This window comes from Notolepis coatsorum, assembly GCF_963971535.1.
Source record: "Notolepis coatsorum genome assembly, contig: SCAFFOLD_330, whole genome shotgun sequence".
Classification (NCBI taxonomy): domain Eukaryota; kingdom Metazoa; phylum Chordata; class Actinopteri; order Aulopiformes; family Paralepididae; genus Notolepis; species Notolepis coatsorum.
Genome location: NW_028169112.1, coordinates 70147 through 93881, shown reverse-complemented (window position 1 = coordinate 93881; position 23735 = coordinate 70147). Strand labels below are relative to the sequence as shown.

Genomic DNA, 23735 nt, shown 5'->3' with positions numbered 1-23735 from the left:
GTCACAGCTGCATTCTCGACTGTGATGGAGAGGTCGGTCAGGGGGGAGGATTTGGCCGGCAGGTGGAGCAATTCTGTTTTGCTTAGGTTCAGTTTGAGGTGGTTGGTCGTCATCCAGGCGGAGATGTCGGACAGACAGGCCGAGATCCGCTCAGAGACGTGGATATCTGAGGGAGGGAAGGAGAGGAAGAGTTGAGTATCATCGGCATAACAATGATATGAGAAGCCATGAGACGTGATTATGTTACCCAGTGATTTAGTGTAGAGGGAGAAGAGAAGCCCTGGGGGACACCCGTCCGGAGGGGGCGGGTGGCCGACAGAGTCCCTCTCCATGACACTTGGTAGGAGCGGTCATTGAGGTATGATGTCAGCCATGTCAGCGCAGATCCAGCCACTCCCATTCCTGCGAGGGCCGCGATGAGGTGGTTGTGGTGAGCGCCTTGCCCACTGCACCACGTAGCCACCCCGGTCGTCCACTGTCTTCATACTCTGCCCCTCCTCCCTCCTTCATGAACGCTCCTTCCCGCGGAGAAGTCGATAGTATTGCATGTGTTCAGCGTTCACTTGCACAACTCCTAAAAACTCCGCAGGCTGGTATGGACCTTGGGAGCCTTTTTCAAGGTTGCTATCCTGGTGGACAGGAGCATGGATCTCTCTCTCTCTCTCTCTCTCTCTCTCTCTCTCTCTCTCTCTCTCTCTCTCTCTCTCTCTCTCTCTCTCTCTCTCCCTCTCCCTCTCCCTCTCCCTCTCCCTCTCTCTCTCTCTCTCTCTCTCTCTCTCTCTCTCTCTCTCTCTCTCTCTCTCTCTCCCCCTCTCTCTCTCTCTCTCCCCCTCTCTCCCTCCCTCCTGATACCTCTCTCTGTGATGGGGAAGCGCTCCGGTGTTTGTTTTGACCCCAGCGTGGGCTTTGAGATACGGAGCGAGGGCTATGCGTGGACCGGGGTGTAAAAAGTACCCATAAATTATACTTAAGTGAAAGTATGGGTACTGTCTCAAAATCTTACTCAAGTAAAAGTAAAGAGTATCTGGCTAAAAACACACTTGAGTAAAAGTTAAAGAAAATCTACTTAAAGTTAAAACCTTTTTTCTGACTGTCTATTCTTCTGATAGCAGGTGTTTAATCAAAGATCCCCACTTTCTAGTCTTGCACAAGGACCAATCAGCACGGGTGTGGGCGGGTTCATTTTCCATTGATGGGGATTTGATTGGCTGTTTTTAAATAAAGCGCGGCCGCAGGATTAATAACGTTAACGTCAGTTCGGCCAGAGAAACAAAATATACTAATTAAAATAGTTGGACCTTTTCTCTAAAATGTAATTGAGTAAAAGTATACAAGTATACAAACCTAATAATACTCGAGTAAAGTACAAATCCCCGAAAACAGTACTTACTGTAAGTATTGTAACAAAGTACAATTACTCAAGTACTCTACACCCCTGTGCGCGGTGCTGGTGCTGTAGTATCGGCTGTGGAATCACCGGCCGAAACGGAGCAGAATAACTGGTCATACGTGATCCATAACCCCCCCCTCCCCCCCCCCCCCCCCCTCCTCCCCCCCAGGCCATCAGGTGATCGAGGAGCAGCGTCGTCGATTGGCCGAGCTGAAGCAGAGGGCTGCAGTGGAGGCTCAGAGCCAGTGGGAGGCGATGCACGGTTCGCAGCACCACCTCCACAACACCGCCCCCCCCCCCGCCGCCTCCTCCTACTCCCCGGCCATGGCCTACTCGCCGGGGCCGAGCCAGCGCTCCGTGGCGGGGGGTCCCCCCCCCCTGGTGCACCACTCCATCCTCCACCACCAGCCCCCGTCGGCGGGCGAGCAACCCTACGACACCCTGAGTCTGGAGAGCTCGGACAGCATGGACACCAGTGTGTCGACGGGGAACAACTCCGCCTGCTCCCCCGACAACATGTCCAGGTACTACACACACTTTAATACTTTTAATACTTTATTTGGTTCCACAAATTATATTACATAAACAGGGAATCAAATGTATCGGGGCCAAGCAGCACTGAACACTTAAGGGACACACAGCACCTCCTTCTCCACGCGGCTAAGCTGCCAATAATAGCTGAGAGACAGAGCAATATTTGGCAATTTGTTTGGCTTTTCTTTTAGACATTGCAGCAATTCTCAGACCGGTCATGGTGGATTTGTGTACATGGCCAAGACTTCCGAACACAAGTACACCATATCTACACCTATACCCAAGGTCAGCCATCACACTGAGCAGTGGTTGGTATTTGATATACTTGTCCCGGAAAGCCTGGTCCATGTACAGGTCAAAGGTACAGCCTACTTCTATGACCAGCACCTCTCCGTGGCTGGTGTCAACAAAAACAACGTCCGGTGTATTGGGTATGTTAGCAAAAACATCGTTGGTAAGACCAAACCACTCTGGTTTCACTCTGGCATGTTTGTACATTGTTGCACTAGATGGTGATATGTTCCGTACTGCACCTGGCTCTCTCAGAACCAGCTGGGTTTGTCTGTTGTCCTCCTCTAACGGGCTGCACCTGGCTCCCTCTGAACCAGCTGGGTTTGTCTGTTGTCCTCCTCTAACGGGCTGCACCTGGCTCTCTCTCTGAACCAGCTGGGTTTGTCTGTTGTCCTGCTCTAACGGGCTGCACCTGTCTCTCTCTGAACCAGCTGGGTTTGTCTGTGGTCCTCCTCTAACGGGCTGCACCTGGCTCTCTCTGAACCAGCTGGGTTTGTCTGTTGTCCTCCTCTAACGGGCTGCACCTGGCTCTCTCTGAACCAGCTGGGTTTGTCTGTTGTCCTCCTCTAACGGGCTGCACCTGGCTCTCTCTGAACCAGCTGGGTTTGTCTGTTGTCCTCCTCTAACGGGCTGCACCTGGCTCTCTGAACCAGCTGGGTTTGTCTGTTGTCCTCCTCTAACGGGCTGCACCTGGCTCTCTCAGAACCAGCTGGGTTTGTCTGTTGTCCTCCTCTAACGGGCTGCACCTGGCTCTCTCTGAACCAGCTGGGTTTGTCTGTTGTCCTCCTCTAACGGGCTGCACCTGGCTCTCTCTGAACCAGCTGGGTTTGTCTGTTGTCCTCCTCTAACGGGCTGCACCTGTCTCTCTCTGAACCAGCTGGGTTTGTCTGTTGTCCTCCTCTAACGGGCTGCACCTGTCTCTCTCTGAACCAGCTGGGTTTGTCTGTTGTCCTCCTCTAACGGGCTGCACCTGGCTCTCTCTGAACCAGCTGGGTTTGTCTGTTGTCCTCCTCTAACGGGCTGCACCTGGCTCTCTCTGAACCAGCTGGGTTTGTCTGTGGTCCTCCTCTAACGGGCTGCACCTGGCTCTCTCTGAACCAGCTGGGTTTGTCTGTTGTCCTCCTCTAACGGGCTGCACCTGGCTCTCTCTCTGAACCAGCTGGGTTTGTCTGTTGTCCTCCTCTAACGGGCTGCACCTGTCTCTCTCTGAACCAGCTGGGTTTGTCTGCTGTCCTCCTCTAACGGGCTGCACCTGTCTCTCCCTCTGAACCAGCTGGGTTTGTCTGTTGTCCTCCTCTAACGGGCTGCACCTGGCTCTCTCTCTCTGAACCAGCTGGGTTTGTCTGTTGTCCTCCTCTAACGGGCTGCACCTGGCTCTCTCTGAACCAGCTGGGTTTGTCTGTTGTCCTCCTCTAACGGGCTGCACCTGGCTCTCTCTCTGAACCAGCTGGGTTTGTCTGTGGTCCTCCTCTAACGGGCTGCACCTGGCTCTCTCTGAACCAGCTGGGTTTGTCTGTGGTCCTCCTCTAACGGGCTGCACCTGGCTCTCTCTGAACCAGCTGGGTTTGTCTGTTGTCCTCCTCTAACGGGCTGCACCTGTCTCTCTCTGAACCAGCTGGGTTTGTCTGTTGTCCTCCTCTAACGGGCTGCACCTGGCTCTCTCTCTGAACCAGCTGGGTTTGTCTGTTGTCCTGCTCTAACGGGCTGCACCTGGCTCCCTCTGAACCAGCTGGGTTTGTCTGTGGTCCTCCTCTAACGGGCTGCACCTGTCTCTCTCTGAACCAGCTGGGTTTGTCTGTTGTCCTCCTCTAACGGGCTGCACCTGGCTCTCTCTGAACCAGCTGGGTTTGTCTGTTGTCCTCCTCTAACGTGCTGCACCTGGCTCTCTCTGAACCAGCTGGGTTTGTCTGTGGTCCTCCTCTAACGGGCTGCACCTGTCTCTCTCTGAACCAGCTGGGTTTGTCTGTTGTCCTCCTCTAACGGGCTGCACCTGGCTCTCTCTCTGAACCAGCTGGGTTTGTCTGTTGTCCTCCTCTAACGGGCTGCACCTGGCTCTCTCTCTGAACCAGCTGGGTTTGTCTGTTGTCCTGCTCTAACGGGCTGCACCTGGCTCTCTCTCTGAACCAGCTGGGTTTGTCTGTTGTCCTGCTCTAACGGGCTGCACCTGGCTCTCTCTGAACCAGCTGGGTTTGTCTGTGGTCCTCCTCTAACGGGCTGCACCTGGCTCTCTCTGAACCAGCTGGGTTTGTCTGTTGTCCTGCTCTAACGGGCTCCACCTGGCTCTCTCTCTGAACCAGCTGGGTTTGTCTGTTGTCCTCCTCTAACGGGCTGCACCTGGCTCTCTCTGAACCAGCTGGGTTTGTCTGTTGTCCTCCTCTAACGGGCTGCACCTGGCTCTCTCTGAACCAGCTGGGTTTGTCTGTTGTCCTACTCTAACGGGCTGCACCTGGCTCTCTCTGAACCAGCTGGGTTTGTCTGTGGTCCTCCTCTAACGGGCTGCACCTGGCTCTCTCTGAACCAGCTGGGTTTGTCTGTTGTCCTCCTCTAACGGGCTGCACCTGGCTCTCTCTGAACCAGCTGGGTTTGTCTGTTGTCCTCCTCTAACGGGCTGCACCTGGCTCTCTCTGAACCAGCTGGGTTTGTCTGTTGTCCTCCTCTAACGGGCTGCACCTGGCTCTCTCTGAACCAGCTGGGTTTGTCTGCTGTCCTCTGCGTTTGAAGAAGAAGAAGAAGAAGTCTTTTTTTTTTTTTTTTTTTTTTTTTTATTATTGCAAAACAAAACTTATTAAAAGTCAGTACTCAACACACAATGTATAATGAAACTTTCAGTAAAGGTGGTTAAAATATATGCAAGTACAGAAACAGGATAAAACAAAAATAGTCAATAATAACATTTTAACCGTATACCGTGTATATCCAGCGAAGTTACAATTATATAAATGTTAGTATATAATATACCCCGAATACCTATTTTCTAAAACCCTACACACATATGCTCCAGCTCAAATCCCCCCCTCCCGGACCCCCTCTTGGATAGTACCTCCATTATCCCTCACTCCTAACCAGACATCACCATTATAGGCTAGCTTTTATTCTCTCCACCACTTCTAACCACATTAACATTTTGGATTCATTGAGCCCTAGAATTCTTGCTGTTGATATTTCTTGATATATCACATCAAGATATGTAAGAAACCACACTTTCCGGCACATTTTTTCCGGTTGAAACCAACGTGATGCAATCAGTTTTTTAGCTACTGTGATACCCGATAAAACCAATCTTTTTAGTTGTGGGTTCACTGCAAACTCAAAAACATCATTCAATAGCAATACCGCGGGGTGTACAGGTATATTCCAAAATACGAGTATTGATAATTGTTGGGACACATCTTCCCAGAATGCCTTAACTGGTGGGCAGTCCCAATACATGTGCATAAATGTTCCTTCGTCCCCATTTGTACATTGGGAGCATTTGGAGTTTTGTATAAGCCCCATTTTGCACAGCCTTATAGGAGTCAAGTATGTCCTGTGAATATAGTTCAGATTGATTTGTTGATGATCCGGGTTCCTTGATGTAAGTCGGACATTTGCCCAGGCTCCTTGCCAATCAAAGTCATTTTCCAGGTCTGGTATATCCCTCCTCCAGACATTGTCTAGTTGAAGGGTTTCGTACGAGGACGTTAGTAATTGTGAATAAAAACCTGATACAAAACCTCCCAATGTATTTCTGTCATAGAAAAATTTGTGGTATCTGTGGTGTTCAATTGGTATGTGTAATGGAACACCGTGAGATCTCATACAAAGTTTTAACTGTATGTAAAAAAGCCATGTGGACTCGGTGAGGTTAAACTTTATGCATATTTCGACATAACTACAGAGGCCCTTGTTATTAAAAATATCCCCTAATGAGTGTATGCCTCTTTCTTCCCATACAGGGAATCTTATAGGTCGTTTTCCCATTAAGAGAGCATTGTTATTGAATATGGGAGTGTGATTATGCCATACTTGATTGTTAGGAAATTTCCTTTGAGTTTCCCGCCATGTCCTGATTGCATGGGTTATTATTGGGCCAAATTCTCGCTCACAATGCTTGATTGAAAGTTTAGTGTATGCTATGTCTTTCAATCTCTGTGGGGCTACTATGTTTTCTTCTAATTTTCTCCAAGATACCAAAGCCTCGGGGTCAAACCATATCTTCTTCAATGGTCTTAATGTGAAGGCATTAAAATATTGTAAAAAATCTGGGACTGCCATGCCACCGTCTGCTTTACTTCTCTGTGCGGTGGATCTTTTTATGCGAGGTGGTTTGTTATTCCAAATAAATTTGTATGTGGAGGTTTGTAATCTTTTCCAGTAGCCCTCTGGAGGAGGTAACGGAAGCATTGAGCTGAAGAAATTGATTCTTGGTAATACATCCATCTTAACTATTGATACCCTTGCCTGTACTGAGTTTTTAAGTTTTGCCCACCTGTCCAGGTCGTCCTTGATTTTGTTCTGTATTTTTGTGTAATTGTGCTTCAACGTTTGTCTTATGGTGGGGAATATTTCCACTCCCAAGCATCTGAAATGTTTTACCATCGGTATCGCACCTGGGAGGGTTATATCTTTTTTTGCAGGGGTGTTAAGTGGAAGGAAAGCCGACTTCGGCCAATTTATCTTAAATCCCGATAAATCACCAAAGTTCTCAATCAACTTGAGCAGATGAGGCAATGTGGTGTTGGGGTTTTGCATGAACAATATTACGTCGTCCGCATATAAACAAATTTTTTGTTGTGTGCCCTTGATTACGATTGGTTCTATGGATTGGGATTGTCTTATATATTGTGCTAAAGGCTCTAATGATAAATTGAATAGTCCGGGACTAAGAGGGCAACCCTGTCTGGCAGAGCGTGATACCGGAAAGATTTTGGAGATGATTGTGCCTGTTGTAATCATGGCCGATGGGTCCTTGTATAGTACTTTAATCATATCAATGAAACCTTTTCCTAACCCCATCCTTTCCAATACTGCCCATAGAAACGACCATTCCAACCTGTCAAATGCTTTCATAGCATCCAGGGATAGTATCGCCTTAGGTGTGATGTCCTCTTTGTCTGTATCTAGTACGTGCAGTATTCGCCTTATGTTATCATTGATCAGGCGACCTTTTATGAAGCCTGTTTGGTCCGTATGAACTAAAGACGTCATATGCTTTTGCAATCTGATGGCTAATATCTTAGAGTACAGTTTGACATCGGTTCCGAGGAGGCTTAAAGGACGGTAACTACCGCATTCAGTGGGGTCTTTGTCTTTTTTGTGAAGAACTGAAATGAGTGCGGTATTTTGGTGTTCGATGAAGCTTCCCTCTTTGACTGAGTATAAGATCATATTTAGTAATAAGGGTCCAAATATGTCCCAGCAAGAAATGTACATTTCTGATGGGATACCGTCAATTCCCGGAGCTTTGCCGTTTTTCATTCCGGATATGGCCTTCTTGAGTTCTTCTAATGTGATCGGTACTTCTAACTGTTTAGCGTCTTCATCTGTAAGTTTAGGGAGAGTAATTTGATTAAGGTATGTGTCTAATTTGTCTTGATCAAAGGTCGTTTCTGAGTTATATAAATCGGAGTAGAATTCTTTGAATGTATCGTTTATTATTTTGGGTTCTGTTACTAGAGCTTGTTGTTTCCTAATGGCAGTTATATCTGCAAATTTTGCATTAATTCTTAGGCTGAGGTTACACCTTTCGTATCATCTTCGTATTGTTTTCTTATACGCATCGCCGCGTATCGCCGCGACGTCATGCGCCTCGAGTCACACTTTCGTTTTTTTTTCGTTTTGTCACCAGAGCACACTGATGTAGTACACTGCCAAAGCAGTAGGTGGCAGTAGGTGGCAAACATGAAGGCAATTTCAACCAATCAGAACGAATGTGCCAATACACTTCCTGGAAGCTCCAGCAAAGAAAATGTAAATAAGGCAGGCGCCTATGCCGCGCCACCATCTTGCTCAATGCAGCAATTCTTTTTTCAGCAAAGCCTAATAAAAGTGCAATAAACAAAACGGATACATTCACTGTGTGTTCTGCCTGTCATTTGTTGATGAAACAAAACTAACATCAACACAAGTGACCACCAAGAGCGGATAGTTTAGGCTAAAAAACGATCGGATGCATTGTAGCATTGTTAGCTGCATGCTAACGTCAATGGAGTATGCCATTATAATAATATAGCATTGTGGCTAGAAGCTACCGTTAGCTCACGCTACTTAGCCAGCATCAAAACTGATGATATCGCGAGCTATCAGTAGTTAGATAACATTAGAGACAACGCTGTGTGTATTAAACAAAGGTGAATAGATGACTGGGCCATTTTGTTTAATGCTTCTTAAGTTGAAAGAGGAACTCTGAGCTAACAGGGTCTGAATCCTGATAGCTCACGTTAGCCAGCTGCTCATGCCATCGGTAATGCTAGCAGAATGAATGGATGTAAACTTTATTTAACATATTGCATATGGGTACAATACAATACGGCTCAATACAAACAATTGTTAAGGGAATGCAGACTGTTGTAGCTTGGACTGGGGTCCTTATAACAATAACTTGACAACACATGGTAGCTGAAGCTATTTGGGACACGGAGCTCTGTTCCAAACACACACACTGTACACAGGAAGGGCACGCAGATGGTATCTACTGCGCATGGGCGTTTTCGCAACAACTGCTCCGTGCTGACTACACGCTGTATTCCTGGCGTTTTTTTTGCGTATCTCCAAACGCAAACACAATTTTGCGTTTCAGCCGTATCCACAAAAAAACGCCAAAATACGCGTTTCTGTGTAGATAGGACATCATACGTCGTCAAAAACGTATAAAAAAACGCCAGGAATACACTAGTCTAACCTCTGCCTTAGTCGCATGGCTAATAGGTGACTAGGTTTAGAACCTTGGAAGTACTGCTGTTGTCTAGTGCTGCGTATTTGCAATTCCGATTTTTGTCTGTACATTGCTTTGATCTCGGTCTTTAGAATGTTAACTTGGTTATCTAGTCTAGTAGAGTTGTTGTATTTTAAAGAATTAAAAAGCGTTGAGTAAAGCGTTTCCATTTCAGACAGTTTTGTGTTTTGATTTTTGCGCAATATGGAGGTAAATCTATCCGAGAAATCCTTGATCATACTCTTTACCGACATCCATAATATTCTGGGATCTTGCACCGAGTTAGCATTAACTTGTAGGAATACTGTGAGAGCTTCTTTAATTTGTGTAATGAATTCCTTGTTGTTAAGCAGCATCGAATTAAAACGCCATCTTGGGGCCCGGGTAGATAATGTACCAAATGTTGCTTTCAGGATTAAGTAGCAGTGATCTGATAGCGCATTGGGTGTCATTTCCACTTCATATTTATCAAATATTCTCGGGGATGCAAAGACGTAATCAATTCTGGATAGTGTGTTGTGTCTCGCCGAACGACAGGAGTACTTGCGGGTCATGGGGTTAAGTGAACGCCATAAATCAGTTACTCCTGTTGATTTCGACCAATCTTTTAATGCTTTAGATGAATTCTTTTGTTCGCTGGAGAAGGAAAGGTAAGTTTTGTCCATCCTTGGGTTCCAAATGGCATTAAAATCCGCACCTATTATGTATGAGTACTCGGGATGGTTTAACATTTCTCCTGTTAGTGAAGTGAAGAAACCCACTTCGTACAAATTCGGGGCATATACCGCTGCCAATGCAATTTTCCTGTTATTGTGTATAATCCTAGCTATAGTTATGCGCCCCTCAGCATCCGACCATACCCCTTTCAATTCGATATTTAATTTGCGTCTGACGACTATGGCTACCCCTCTAGTTCTCGTAGCAAAAGAAGAGTGACCAATATTATGGTATATGTTATCCGCTAACGTATTTATGTCTCCCTCTAAAATGTGCGTTTCGCTTAATAGTGCCACGTCCACATGTTCTTTTTTCATCAGTGTAAGCACGCTTTTGCGCTTGTGTTGTTTGTTTATCCCACCGGTGTTCCATACCATTATATTCAAACTAGCCATAGTCTATGCATGTTTTCGTGTAGTTTTTGGTAATGTTTCTGGAGTATGAAGCTACAATAGATGCACATCCAATTAATGAGGTCCCGTTGAGAGCTGAGCTTAAAAACATATATATATACAAATAAAAATCCCCTATTTTCCCCTCTCCCAGAAAGTCGAACATGCCTGTGTTCCAAGAACACATCCTCCGCGATTGACTTTCTCCCATGGTCCACCGGATTGCCCAACCTGAGCATTGTAATCCTAATTTTCCTATGCTCATTGCCATAGGATCTAACATTTCCATTCTATTGCAATAGAATGTCGCTTTTGGTCTTGCACCTTCCCTTACTGTAATGAAGTATTGTGATAAATAACCTAAAGATAAAAATAAAAAATAAAATAAAATAAAGAAGTCTTTATTTGTCATGCAGATCTTTTAACACACATGCGATGGACGACCCACAGGAACACACACACATGCACTGAGTCGCTGATGAAATGTTCTCTGCACTTCCCATCCCGTCGTCCTCTCCCCCCCCCCCCCCCCCCCAAGGGACATGGGCTGCGCCTGGGGACCAATCCAAGTGCTCCTGTCCATCTTCGTCAGGGAACGTGACAGCGCTAGCGATCTGTTGTGCATGTTTTTCCATTGGGTTTATCTTATCAGGATAAAATAAAAAAAAATATAAAATAAAAAAGCGTTTTGGAAAATAGCTCTTTATTTGATTATCATAAAAAAAGTGTTTTCTATACAGAGATATCGGTATCGGCCAGAACAGCAATATTAATATCGGTATCGGCCACATCACTACTCTGAACCGTTTCACAATGACAGACATTCTAAGCTCAGTTTTGTCCTCCAGCGCCAGTGGACTGGGAGACGCTCTGAAGATCGAGGAGATGGAGAAGATGCTCCGGGAAGCTCACCTGGAGAAGGCACGGCTGATCGAGTCACGGGTAAGAAATTACTTAAGAGACGATGTCTGATGTAGCGGGAATGAGTATGAAGGAGCAGGAAGGAGTATGAAGGAGCAGGAAGGAGCAGGAAGGAGTATGAAGGAGCAGGAAGGAGCAGGAAGGAGCAGGAAGGAGCAGGAAGGAGTATGAAGGAGTATGAGGGAGTATGAAGGAGTGGGAAGGAGCGGGAAGGAGCAGGAAGGAGTATGAAGGAGCAGGAAGGAGTATGAAGGAGCAGGAAGGAGCGGGAAGGAGTATGAAGGAGCGGGAAGGAGTATGAAGGAGTATGAAGGAGTATGAAGGAGTGGGAAGGAGTATGAAGGAGTATGAAGGAGTATGAAGGAGTATGAAGGAGCGGGAAGGAGCAGGAAGGAGTATGAAGGAGCAGGAAGGAGCAGGAAGGAGCAGGAAGGAGCGGGAAGGAGTATGAAGGAGCGGGAAGGAGTATGAAGGAGCAGGAAGGAGTATGAAGGAGTATGAAGGAGCAGGAAGGAGCAGGAAGGAGTAGGAAGGAGTATGAAGGAGCAGGAAGGAGCAGGAAGGAGCAGGAAGGAGTAGGAAGGAGTATGAAGGAGCAGGAAGGAGCAGGAAGGAGTATGAAGGAGCAGGAAGGAGCAGGAAGGAGCAGGAAGGAGTAGGAAGGAGCGGGAAGGAGTATGAAGGAGCGGGAAGGAGCGGGAAGGAGTATGAAGGAGTATGAAGGAGCGGGAAGGAGTGGGAAGGAGTATGAAGGAGTATGAAGGAGCGGGAAGGAGTATGAAGGAGCAGGAAGGAGCAGGAAGGAGTATGAAGGAGCAGGAAGGAGTATGAAGGAGCAGGAAGGAGTATGAAGGAGCAGGAAGGAGCAGGAAGGAGTATGAAGGAGCAGGAAGGAGTATGAAGGAGCAGGAAGGAGCGGGAAGGAGTATGAAGGAGCGGGAAGGAGTGGGAAGGAGCAGGAAGGAGTATGAAGGAGCAGGAAGGAGCAGGAAGGAGCAGGAAGGAGTATGAAGGAGCAGGAAGGAGCAGGAAGGAGCAGGAAGGAGTAGGAAGGAGCAGGAAGGAGCAGGAAGGAGTAGGAAGGAGCAGGAAGGAGCAGGAAGGAGTAGGAAGGAGCAGGAAGGAGCAGGAAGGAGCAGGAAGGAGCAGGAAGGAGCATGAAGGAGCAGGAAGGAGCAGGAAGGAGTAGGAAGGAGCAGGAAGGAGCAGGAAGGAGTAGGAAGGAGTATGAAGGAGTAGGAAGGAGCAGGAAGGAGTAGGAAGGAGCAGGAAGGAGCAGGAAGGAGTAGGAAGGAGTATGAAGGAGTAGGAAGGAGCAGGAAGGAGTAGGAAGGAGCAGGAAGGAGCAGGAAGGAGTAGGAAGGAGCAGGAAGGAGTAGGAAGGAGTATGAAGGAGTAGGAAGGAGCAGGAAGGAGCAGGAAGGAGTAGGAAGGAGCAGGAAGGAGTAGGAAGGAGTATGAAGGAGCAGGAAGGAGCAGGAAGGAGCATGAAGGAGTAGGAAGGAGCAGGAAGGAGCAGGAAGGAGTAGGAAGGAGCAGGAAGGAGCAGGAAGGAGCATGAAGGAGTAGGAAGGAGCAGGAAGGAGCAGGAAGGAGTAGGAAGGAGTAGGAAGGAGCAGGAAGGAGCAGGAAGGAGTAGGAAGGAGCAGGAAGGAGCAGGAAGGAGTAGGAAGGAGTAGGAAGGAGTAGGAAGGAGTATGAAGGAGCAGGAAGGAGCAGGAAGGAGCAGGAAGGAGCAGGAAGGAGTATGAAGGAGCAGGAAGGAGTAGGAAGGAGTATGAAGGAGCAGGAAGGAGCAGGAAGGAGCAGGAAGGAGTATGAAGGAGTATGAAGGAGCAGGAAGGAGTATGAAGGAGCAGGAAGGAGTATGAAGGAGTATGAAGGAGCAGGAAGGAGTATGAAGGAGTAGGAAGGAGTAGGAAGGAGCAGGAAGGAGTAGGAAGGAGCAGGAAGGAGCAGGAAGGAGCAGGAAGGAGTATGAAGGAGCAGGAAGGAGCAGGAAGGAGTATGAAGGAGTATGAAGGAGCAGGAAGGAGTAGGAAGGAGTAGGAAGGAGCAGGAAGGAGTAGGAAGGAGCAGGAAGGAGCAGGAAGGAGTAGGAAGGAGTAGGAAGGAGCAGGAAGGAGCAGGAAGGAGTATGAAGGAGCAGGAAGGAGCAGGAAGGAGCAGGAAGGAGTATGAAGGAGTAGGAAGGAGTAGGAAGGAGTATGAAGGAGCATGAAGGAGCAGGAAGGAGCAGGAAGGAGTATGAAGGAGTAGGAAGGAGTAGGAAGGAGCAGGAAGGAGCAGGAAGGAGCAGGAAGGAGCAGGAAGGAGTAGGAAGGAGTATGAAGGAGTAGGAAGGAGCAGGAAGGAGCAGGAAGGAGCAGGAAGGAGTATGAAGGAGCAGGAAGGAGTATGAAGGAGCAGGAAGGAGCAGGAAGGAGCAGGAAGGAGTATGAAGGAGCAGGAAGGAGTATGAAGGAGCAGGAAGGAGCAGGAAGGAGCAGGAAGGAGTATGAAGGAGCAGGAAGGAGCAGGAAGGAGCAGGAAGGAGTATGAAGGAGTAGGAAGGAGTATGAAGGAGCAGGAAGGAGCAGGAAGGAGTATGAAGGAGCAGGAAGGAGCAGGAAGGAGTATGAAGGAGTAGGAAGGAGTAGGAATGAGTATGAAGGAGCAGGAAGGAGCAGGAAGGAGTATGAAGGAGTAGGAAGGAGTATGAAGGAACATGAAGGAGCAGGAAGGAGCAGGAAGGAGTATGAAGGAGTAGGAAGGAGTAGGAAGGAACATGAAGGAGCAGGAAGGAGCAGGAAGGAGTAGGAAGGAGTAGGAAGGAGCAGGAAGGAGCAGGAAGGAGCAGGAGGGGACAGGAAGGAGTAGGAAGGAGTATGAAGGAGTAGGAAGGAGCAGGAAGGAGCAGGAAGGAGTAGGAAGGAGCAGGAAGGAGCAGGAAGGAGCAGGAAGGAGTAGGAAGGAGCAGGAAGGAGCAGGAAGGAGTATGAAGGAGCAGGAAGGAGCAGGAAGGAGTATGAAGGAGTAGGAAGGAGCAGGAAGGAGTATGAAGGAGCAGGAAGGAGTATGAAGGAGCAGGAAGGAGCAGGAAGGAGCAGGAAGGAGCAGGAAGGAGCAGGAAGGAGCAGGAAGGAGCAGGAAGGAGTATGAAGGAGTAGGAAGGAGTATGAAGGAGCAGGAAGGAGTATGAAGGAGCAGGAAGGAGTAGGAAGGAGTATGAAGGAGCAGGAAGGAGTATGAAGGAGCAGGAAGGAGTATGAAGGAGCAGGAAGGAGTATGAAGGAGCAGGAAGGAGTATGAAGGAGCAGGAAGGAGTATGAAGGAGTAGGAAGGAGTATGAAGGAGCAGGAAGGAGTATGAAGGAGCAGGAAGGAGCAGGAAGGAGCAGGAAGGAGCAGGAAGGAGCAGGAAGGAGCAGGAAGGAGTATGAAGGAGTAGGAAGGAGTATGAAGGAACATGAAGGAGCAGGAAGGAGCAGGAGGGAGTATGAAGGAGCAGGAAGGAGTATGAAGGAGTAGGAAGGAGTATGAAGGAGCAGGAAGGAGCAGGAAGGAGCATGAAGGAGTAGGAAGGAGCAGGAAGGAGCAGGAAGGAGTAGGAAGGAGTATGAAGGAGTAGGAAGGAGCAGGAAGGAGCAGGAAGGAGTAGGAAGGAGCAGGAAGGAGCAGGAAGGAGTAGGAAGGAGTAGGAAGGAGCAGGAAGGAGCAGGAAGGAGTATGAAGGAGTAGGAAGGAGTAGGAAGGAGCAGGAAGGAGTAGGAAGGAGCAGGACGGAGCAGGAAGGAGCAGGAAGGAGCAGGAAGGAGCAGGAAGGAGCAGGAAGGAGTAGGAAGGAGCAGGAAGGAGCAGGAAGGAGTAGGAAGGAGCAGGAAGGAGCAGGAAGGAGCAGGAAGGAGTAGGAAGGAGCAGGAAGGAGCAGGAAGGAGTATGAAGGAGCAGGAAGGAGCAGGAAGGAGTATGAAGGAGCAGGAAGGAGCAGGAAGGAGTATGAAGGAGCAGGAAGGAGCAGGAAGGAGTATGAAGGAGCAGGAAGGAGCAGGAAGGAGTATGAAGGAGTAGGAAGGAGTATGAAGGAGCAGGAAGGAGCAGGAAGGAGTATGAAGGAGTAGGAAGGAGTAGGAAGGAGTATGAAGGAACATGAAGGAGCAGGAAGGAGCAGGAAGGAGTATGAAGGAGTAGGAAGGAGTATGAAGGAACATGAAGGAGCAGGAAGGAGTATGAAGGAGCAGGAAGGAGCAGGAAGGAGCAGGAAGGAGCAGGAGGGGACAGGAAGGAGTAGGAAGGAGTATGAAGGAGTAGGAAGGAGCAGGAAGGAGCAGGAAGGAGTAGGAAGGAGCAGGAAGGAGCAGGAAGGAGTAGGAAGGAGTAGGAAGGAGCAGGAAGGAGCAGGAAGGAGCAGGAAGGAGTATGAAGGAGCAGGAAGGAGCAGGAAGGAGCAGGAAGGAGCAGGAGGGGACAGGAAGGAGTAGGAAGGAGTATGAAGGAGTAGGAAGGAGCAGGAAGGAGCAGGAAGGAGTAGGAAGGAGCAGGAAGGAGCAGGAAGGAGTAGGAAGGAGCAGGAAGGAGCAGGAAGGAGTATGAAGGAGCAGGAAGGAGCAGGAAGGAGTATGAAGGAGTAGGAAGGAGCAGGAAGGAGTATGAAGGAGCAGGAAGGAGTAGGAAGGAGCAGGAAGGAGCAGGAAGGAGCAGGAAGGAGCAGGAAGGAGCAGGAAGGAGCAGGAAGGAGCAGGAAGGAGTATGAAGGAGCAGGAAGGAGTATGAAGGAGCAGGAAGGAGTATGAAGGAGCAGGAAGGAGCAGGAAGGAGCAGGAAGGAGCAGGAAGGAGCAGGAAGGAGTATGAAGGAGTATGAAGGAGTATGAAGGAGCAGGAAGGAGTATGAAGGAGCAGGAAGGAGCAGGAAGGAGCAGGAAGGAGCAGGAAGGAGTAGGAAGGAGTAGGAAGGAGCAGGAAGGAGCAGGAAGGAGTAGGAAGGAGCAGGAAGGAGCAGGAAGGAGTATGAAGGAGTATGAAGGAGTAGGAAGGAGCAGGAAGGAGCAGGAAGGAGTATGAAGGAGCAGGAAGGAGCAGGAAGGAGTATGAAGGAGTATGAAGGAGCAGGAAGGAGCAGGAAGGAGCAGGAAGGAGCAGGAAGGAGTAGGAAGGAGTAGGAAGGAGCAGGAAGGAGTATGAAGGAGCAGGAAGGAGCAGGAAGGAGTATGAAGGAGCAGGAAGGAGTAGGAAGGAGTATGAAGGAGTATGAAGGAGCAGGAAGGAGCAGGAAGGAGCAGGAAGGAGTATGAAGGAGCAGGAAGGTGTATGAAGGAGTATGAAGGAGTATGAAGGAGCAGGAAGGAGTATGAAGGAGCAGGAAGGAGCATGAAGGAGCAGGAAGGAGCATGAAGGAGCAGGAAGGAGTATGAAGGAGCAGGAAGGAGTATGAAGGAGTATGAAGGAGCAGGAAGGAGTATGAAGGAGCAGGAAGGAGTATGAAGGAGCAGGAAGGAGCAGGAAGGAGTATGAAGGAGTATGAAGGAGCAGGAAGGAGTATGAAGGAGCAGGAAGGAGTATGAAGGAGTAGGAAGGAGTATGAAGGAGCAGGAAGGAGCAGGAAGGAGCAGGAAGGAGTAGGAAGGAGCAGGAAGGAGTATGAAGGAGTAGGAAGGAGTATGAAGGAGCAGGAAGGAGCAGGAAGGAGTAGGAAGGAGCAGGAAGGAGTATGAAGGAGTATGAAGGAGCAGGAAGGAGCAGGAAGGAGTATGAAGGAGCAGGAAGGAGTATGAAGGAGTAGGAAGGAGTATGAAGGAGTATGAAGGAGCAGGAAGGAGTATGAAGGAGCAGGAAGGAGCAGGAAGGAGTAGGAAGGAGCAGGAAGGAGCAGGAAGGAGCAGGAAGGAGAATGAAGGAGCAGGAAGGAGTATGAAGGAGCAGGAAGGAGTATGAAGGAGCAGGAAGGAGTATGAAGGAGCAGGAAGGAGTATGAAGGAGCAGGAAGGAGAATGAAGGAGCAGGAAGGAGCAGGAAGGAGCAGGAAGGAGAATGAAGGAGCAGGAAGGAGTATGAAGGAGTATGAAGGAGCAGGAAGGAGTATGAAGGAGCAGGAAGGAGCATGAAGGAGCAGGAAGGAGTATGAAGGAGTATGAAGGAGCAGGAAGGAGTATGAAGGAGTATGAAGGAGCAGGAAGGAGTATGAAGGAGCAGGAAGGAGCAGGAAGGAGCAGGAAGGAGCATGAAGGAGCAGGAAGGAGTATGAAGGAGCAGGAAGGAGCAGGAAGGAGCAGGAAGGAGCATGAAGGAGCAGGAAGGAGTATGAAGGAGCAGGAAGGAGCAGGAAGGAGCAGGAAGGAGTATGAAGGCGTATGATGATGTGGGAGAAGTTCTAACCCGGTCCTCCGGTCCTCCCTGGTCTCCAGGAGCGAGAGGGCATGGCGCGCCGCCAGATGCTGGAGGAGGAGAGGAGGCGCAGGGAGGAGGCGGAGCAGAGGCTGCACGACGAGACGTCCCACCGGCGGCAGCTGGTGGAGAAGGAGGTGAAGATGAGGTCCAAGAACTTCTCTCAGGTCAGTAACACACACACACACACAGTACAGTGCACGGTGTACAGCACAGTCGTCTGGTAATCCGGAGGTTCCCGGGTCGATTCCCTGCTCCACCCGGGCAGCGTTTCCAGCAAATGGCGTCCAGCTATTGCGTAATCCTATTCATCGCCAAAACATTATCTCAGTGAACCGTCCGGGTGGAACAGTTTAGTTGTTTCAAGTTTGTTTATTATATGTCACAACAAAATACAGAATACTTTATATGAAATGCTTATTTCTGAAAGAGCCCCTGAGAGTGTGCTACATACAGTAAAAAATAAAGTAAGTTAAAAAAAATTTTAATTATAATAATTAAGAAGTCATTAAAAGTAAGTAAAGTCAATATACATAATTATATACAACATACAAGACAGAGTAACATGAGCAACAGTGAGGTACAATGCAGAAATGAGATGTGGTACAAAACTTAGGGTAAGGGTGCAAATGAGGTATGGATGTAGTGCAAATCTCTTTAATAATAGATAAATATAAAGTGTGTTAAAGTGTCTAAAGTGAGTAATGTGAGTGGTAGGTGAGTGTTTGTTTAAAGTGAGTGTGTACATGTGGATGTGTGTGTGCAGTTAGTGTAGATGGCGCCATCTTGTGTAGATGATGGGTTGTTACATAGTGTCATTGTCATTGAGCATCCTGATGGCCCTGGGGATAGAAGCTCCTCCTGAGTCTCTCTGTCACAAGCGAGCCGTCATGTCGTTCCTTCTCCCCGCGCCCACTGTGTGGAGTTCTCTCTCCTGATTGGATAACATCGGAACGGGATATCAGGAAATGCATTTTGTGTTTACCGCAGAGCAGAGGTATTCATTGTATACTTGTATGCCGTGACAAATAAAACTCTTGACTTGAGGTACTGGGAGAACCATGTTACTGACCAAACACTCCATATAGAATAGAAGAATAAAATAGAATAGACTTTACTTCCGTACAACGAGATTAGGGACTCAAGCGTAAGGTGCTGTTAATGGAAAATAAGCATAAAATCACACAAGCAAGGGCGGTCGGGTGGCGTAGCGGAGATTGCGCTCGTCACCAATGCAAGAGGCTGCGGTCTCGACTCCCGGAGTCAGCATTGCCTGCGGCTTGGGCCGATCGGCATACTAACTCGTTTGGCTGAGTTAGCGGGAGGGAAGTCGTGGGTGGGAATCTGGCGTTGTGGACAGGTCAGGTCTGGGCGCCTGCTCAGCGAAAGGCAGGAAGTGGTGAAGGCAGCGTGACCTCCCACGCGTTATGCTCCACCAATGAGAGTCCTCGCTGCCAGGTGAAAAGAGAGCCACTGGCTGTCTCCGCATGTGTTGGAGGAAGCATGTGGTAGACTTCAGGGTTCCCCTGTACCGACCAGTAGGGGGAACATGCGCACAACAACCAGGTAGGGGAGGGGGGGAATTGGCATAACGACTAAATTGGGATGGGGAGAAAAGCATAGAAAAATCAGGTGTAGAAAAAGCGGATACAAAAATTAAATAAAATAAAAAATAATCACACAAGTAATAAAAAAAGAAATATGCAGTATCACAATACTATACTATAATAATAATAATTTCGTACATTTATATAGCGCCTTTCAGGAAACCCAAGGCACTTAACACATTGGGTGCCACGCCCCTTTGCCCAGATAACCCCTTGAGTGCCAGCGCTTTAGTCAATGGGAGGTCTGGGATATTTGCGAACCAGCGCTTTAGTCAATGGGAGGTCTGGGATATTTGCGAACGCTTAAACTATATCTTAAATTATGGCTATGGGTCTAATACGCCCCTCGCTTATCAATGACTTGCTTGCAGTCAACATGTAAGAAACGGATTGTTTTTTCATCGGTACATTTCCGTTTTATACCGTTTTGTATACGAGTATAGTTTCGGAGAGTTCTAGTAATTTCAGAGAAATTCTGCGATAATATCTTTATCTTTATCTTTATTACGGATCCCCATTAGTCATCACCGCAGCAACAACTAGTCTTCCTGGGGTCCACACACAACAAAAACAGTACATACATACATAACATTATAGTAGCACACATTTAAAAATATATTCCAATATTCCTACATATAAAAATAATTCCAAATAGCATTACAGTACACAAACAGAGTATCAGATCACAGAAAATACAATAAAAGGGATTAAACTCTCACACAGTCCTATCTTTACAGTGTAAACTACAGTATCTGTGTTTTTCTTTAATGTAAACTAATTTCTTTTTTTCTCAATGCTCTTTTCAAATTCTTTTTAAAACGTATCTTACTGGTTATCTGAGTAAGATGTACTGGCAGTTTATTCCAATATGACATGGCTCTATATAACACAGTTTTCTTTGCTGCATTGGTTTTTGGTAGTAGCAGTGTGAACGTTTCCCTACAGGCGTGCCTGGTATTATACTTGTGTCGATCATGTGTACATGTTAGCTGTGAATACAAACCGATAGGTTCTCTTGAGATATATATATATTCCTCATGAACAAAATCAGGCTGCAATCCAGTCTGTCTTCCACCTTCAACCACGACAGCTTGGTGTGCATCCCCTCCACACTGTTTCTCATTGAGCAGTTCAGGGCCAGACGGGCCGCTCTGTTCTGAGTGAGCTGGATCTTATTGAGCTCTTGTCTTGAGGCATTAGACCAGACAGTTGGACAGTAGTCAAGGTGAGAAAGAACTAATGACTGTATCACTTGCTTCAATATCAGATCGGCTAGAAAATACCTACACCTTCTGATAATTGAAATACCTCTGCTCATTTTGGCAACCACTGAGTTGACCATGAGAGTGTTCCATCAAGTCGATAATAGCCCTTTAGTGGAATACACAAAACACGTTGTCATTTTTCGGCTGATTTATGAATCGTTTTCAAATAAACGCTAGATTATCGATAGTATATGTGTACTTATGCACGCTAGAGAAAAATCTATTATCCATGACCTGGTCAGCTCTAACGCCATACACGCACACACACACAGACACGTTGTGATCGCTATGAAAAAAACATCTGATTAACCCAAGACTGGTAACATAGCGCTGCTGGCGGAACAAAACCTCATAACTCCAAAAACCCAACTTTTCAGCAGATGAAAAAAAATGAACACAGATTTGAGGGCGAATAGAGTTACGAGGTTTAGACCGATGATTGGTTTGATGCGTTCCCATTGTGTAGACTTTGTAAAACCACACACACATGGAGGATGATCTACTGAGTTAAAAATTGAGTTACGAGTTTTTGTTCCGCCAGCAGCGATAGAGTCCTTACCTCACATCAGATGTTCTGCAAAAAGATTAATCCAATTCCTGATCGCCATTCCAAATATTGATCGCGTTTATTGATCCAACGGTATAGTCCGAAACACATAATCGACGCTGCTCTGAGGGTCCTCAGTCAATCTGGTAACACGACACTGCTTGCCAGAGATGGGAAAACCCCGGACCGGACTTTTTTTTCCTGATGCACATGGCCACCCAGCACCCAATCCAATGATGTGCATTACCATCTGGGAGACGATAGGTGGCGGTATTTGCCCTTTTCGAGCTCAGACCCATTCACAATGATAACGTCAGGCTGGATGGATGAAAAATGAATGGATATCGCTAATAAAAGAAATAACGATTAAATAACGAGAACTCGTCATTGGCACCCAACGCATGGCGAGTTAGGACGACTAATCTCGTCGTTGGGCACTCAAAGTGTTAAAAGAGGAGGGGGACAAACTAAGGGGAAGGAAATCAGAGGAACAATTAGGTAAAAAGAGGGAAGTCAGGCATTAATACGTTTGGTGAAGAGGTAAGATTTGAAGGAGTCCAGGGCCCTCATTTATCAATGGTGCGTACGCACAGATATGTGCGTAAACCGTGCGTACGATCATATCTAAGCAAAGTGTGGGACTTTGAACGTGTGCTTGAGATTGTGCGTATATCTACGCACCGCTCAGACCGTGCGTACATGGCGCCCAGCGGTAGAATATGAAGACTGCAACATGAGACGGACTTTCATGCATTAGTTTCAACACTGACGTGTTCTGTATGACCCGTAATTCATTATAGTTAATTGTAAAAAAAAAATAAAAACTTACTGTCATGCACTTATGTCCTAATAAACTAACCTACACTGTAGCACTCAACACTTTGATGAACATTGTTACTCAGCTGATAGAGTTGTGCCCTTCCTTCCTGATGGCTTGTCGTACAGAACCTGTAAGTCGCTTTGGATAAAAGCGTTGCAGCTAAATGACCAAATGTAAATAAAGCTGTGATCTTCAACTCCAACACCCCCCCCACCCCCCTCCAGGCCCGGCCCATGACACGGTACCTGCCCATCCGCAAGGAGGAGTTTGACCTGCGGACGCACATCGAGTCGTCGGGCCACAGCGTGGAGACCTGCTACCATGTCATCCTCACGGAGAAGATGTGCAAAGGCAACCTGGTCAAGATGGGAGGCAAGATCAAGTCGTGGAAGAAGCGCTGGTTCGTCTTCGACCGTCTCAAACGGACCTTCTCGTACTATGTTGGTGAGTCTCTAAACGGACCTTCTCGTACTATGTTGGTGAGTCTCTAAACGGACCTTCTCATACTATGTTGGTGAGTCTCTAAACGGACCTTCTCGTACTCTGTTGGTGAGTCTCTAAACGGACCTTCTCGTACTCTGTCGGTGAGTCTCTAAACGGACCTTCTCATACTATGTTGGTGAGTCTCTAAACGGACCTTCTCATACTATGTTGGTGAGTCTCTAAACGGACCTTCTCATACTATGTCGGTGAGTCTCTAAACGGACCTTCTCGTACTATGTCGGTGAGTCTCTAAACGGACCTTCTCGTACTCTGTTGGTGAGTCTCAAACGGACCTTCTCATACTATGTCGGTGAGTCTCTAAACGGACCTTCTCGTACTATGTTCGTGAGTCTCTAAACGGACCTTCTCGTACTATGTTGGTGAGTCTCTAAACGGACCTTCTCGTACTATGTTGGTGAGTCTCTAAACGGACCTTCTCGTACTATGTTGGTGAGTCTCTAAACGGACCTTCTCGTACTCTGTCGGTGAGTCTCTAAACGGACCTTCTCGTACTATGTTGGTGAGTCTCTAAACGGACCTTCTCGTACTATGTTCGTGAGTCTCTAAACGGACCTTCTCGTACTATGTTGGTGAGTCTCTAAACGGACCTTCTCGTACTCTGTTGGTGAGTCTCTAAACGGACCTTCTCGTACTATGTTGGTGAGTCTCTAAACGGACCTTCTCGTACTCTGTCGGTGAGTCTCAAACGGACCTTCTCGTACTATGTTGGTGAGTCTCTAAACGGACCTTCTCGTACTCGGTCCGTCTAACTGATTGACCTCTCTCAAAACCCTGCCCCCTTTTATTGATCCTCCAATCACAACTGTCGCTCAAGAAAAGAGGGCGGGTTTGCTTCTATTGCTTCTACGCTGAGTTGGGCATTAGTTATTAGTATGTACACTAGTAGTGCATACTATTCACAGTAGGCGTTGGCACTAAATAAGCACTAGGTTCTCCTCCATGACCGCCATCATGTTTACAAACTGTACAAATCTGTCAATTAAATCAACTATTGATTAGACTAATCATTTCTCACTCGAGGGCATCTCTAAAGTAACCGGGATGGAAAGTCACTGTAATAATGACCCTATAAAGTAATATATAATATATAACCCTAATCAGACGTAGTACAGTAGCCTACGTATGTCTCCTGGAGCTTTGTAACCAGTGCTCCTTTGAAGACTTCAGAAGGATTTAGTCCAAAACCCGCTTAAACCGCATCTTGTTTAAAGCGTGACAGTGTGAGGAATTATGCGTACTGAGAATACTACTGCAGTGGTTTGTATGCAAGCAGTGCCTCTCTCTCTCTCTCTCTCTCTCTCGCTCTCTCTCTCTCTCTCTCTCTACTCTCTCTACTCTCTCTACTCTCTCTCTCTCTCTACTCTCTCTACTCTCTCACTCTCACTTTCTCTCTCTCTCTTCTCTCTCTACTCTCTCTCTCTCTCTCTCTACTCTCTCTTCTCTCTCTCTCACTCTCACGTTCTCTCTCTCTTC

General features: G+C 47.6%; 1 protein-coding gene across 1 annotated transcript in view; it reads left to right on the top strand.

The window, feature by feature from the left end:
- Nucleotides 1-23735, top strand: part of LOC311248780 (pleckstrin homology-like domain family B member 1) — a gene marked incomplete at both ends in the record, with an annotated part of 138719 nt that overhangs the window by 113606 nt on the left and 1378 nt on the right. The window contains 4 exon segments of the mRNA XM_084339608.1: nt 1560-1914; nt 11086-11179; nt 17540-17686; nt 21983-22237. Coding sequence (XP_084195734.1) covers nt 1560-1914; nt 11086-11179; nt 17540-17686; nt 21983-22237 — 851 coding nt within the window.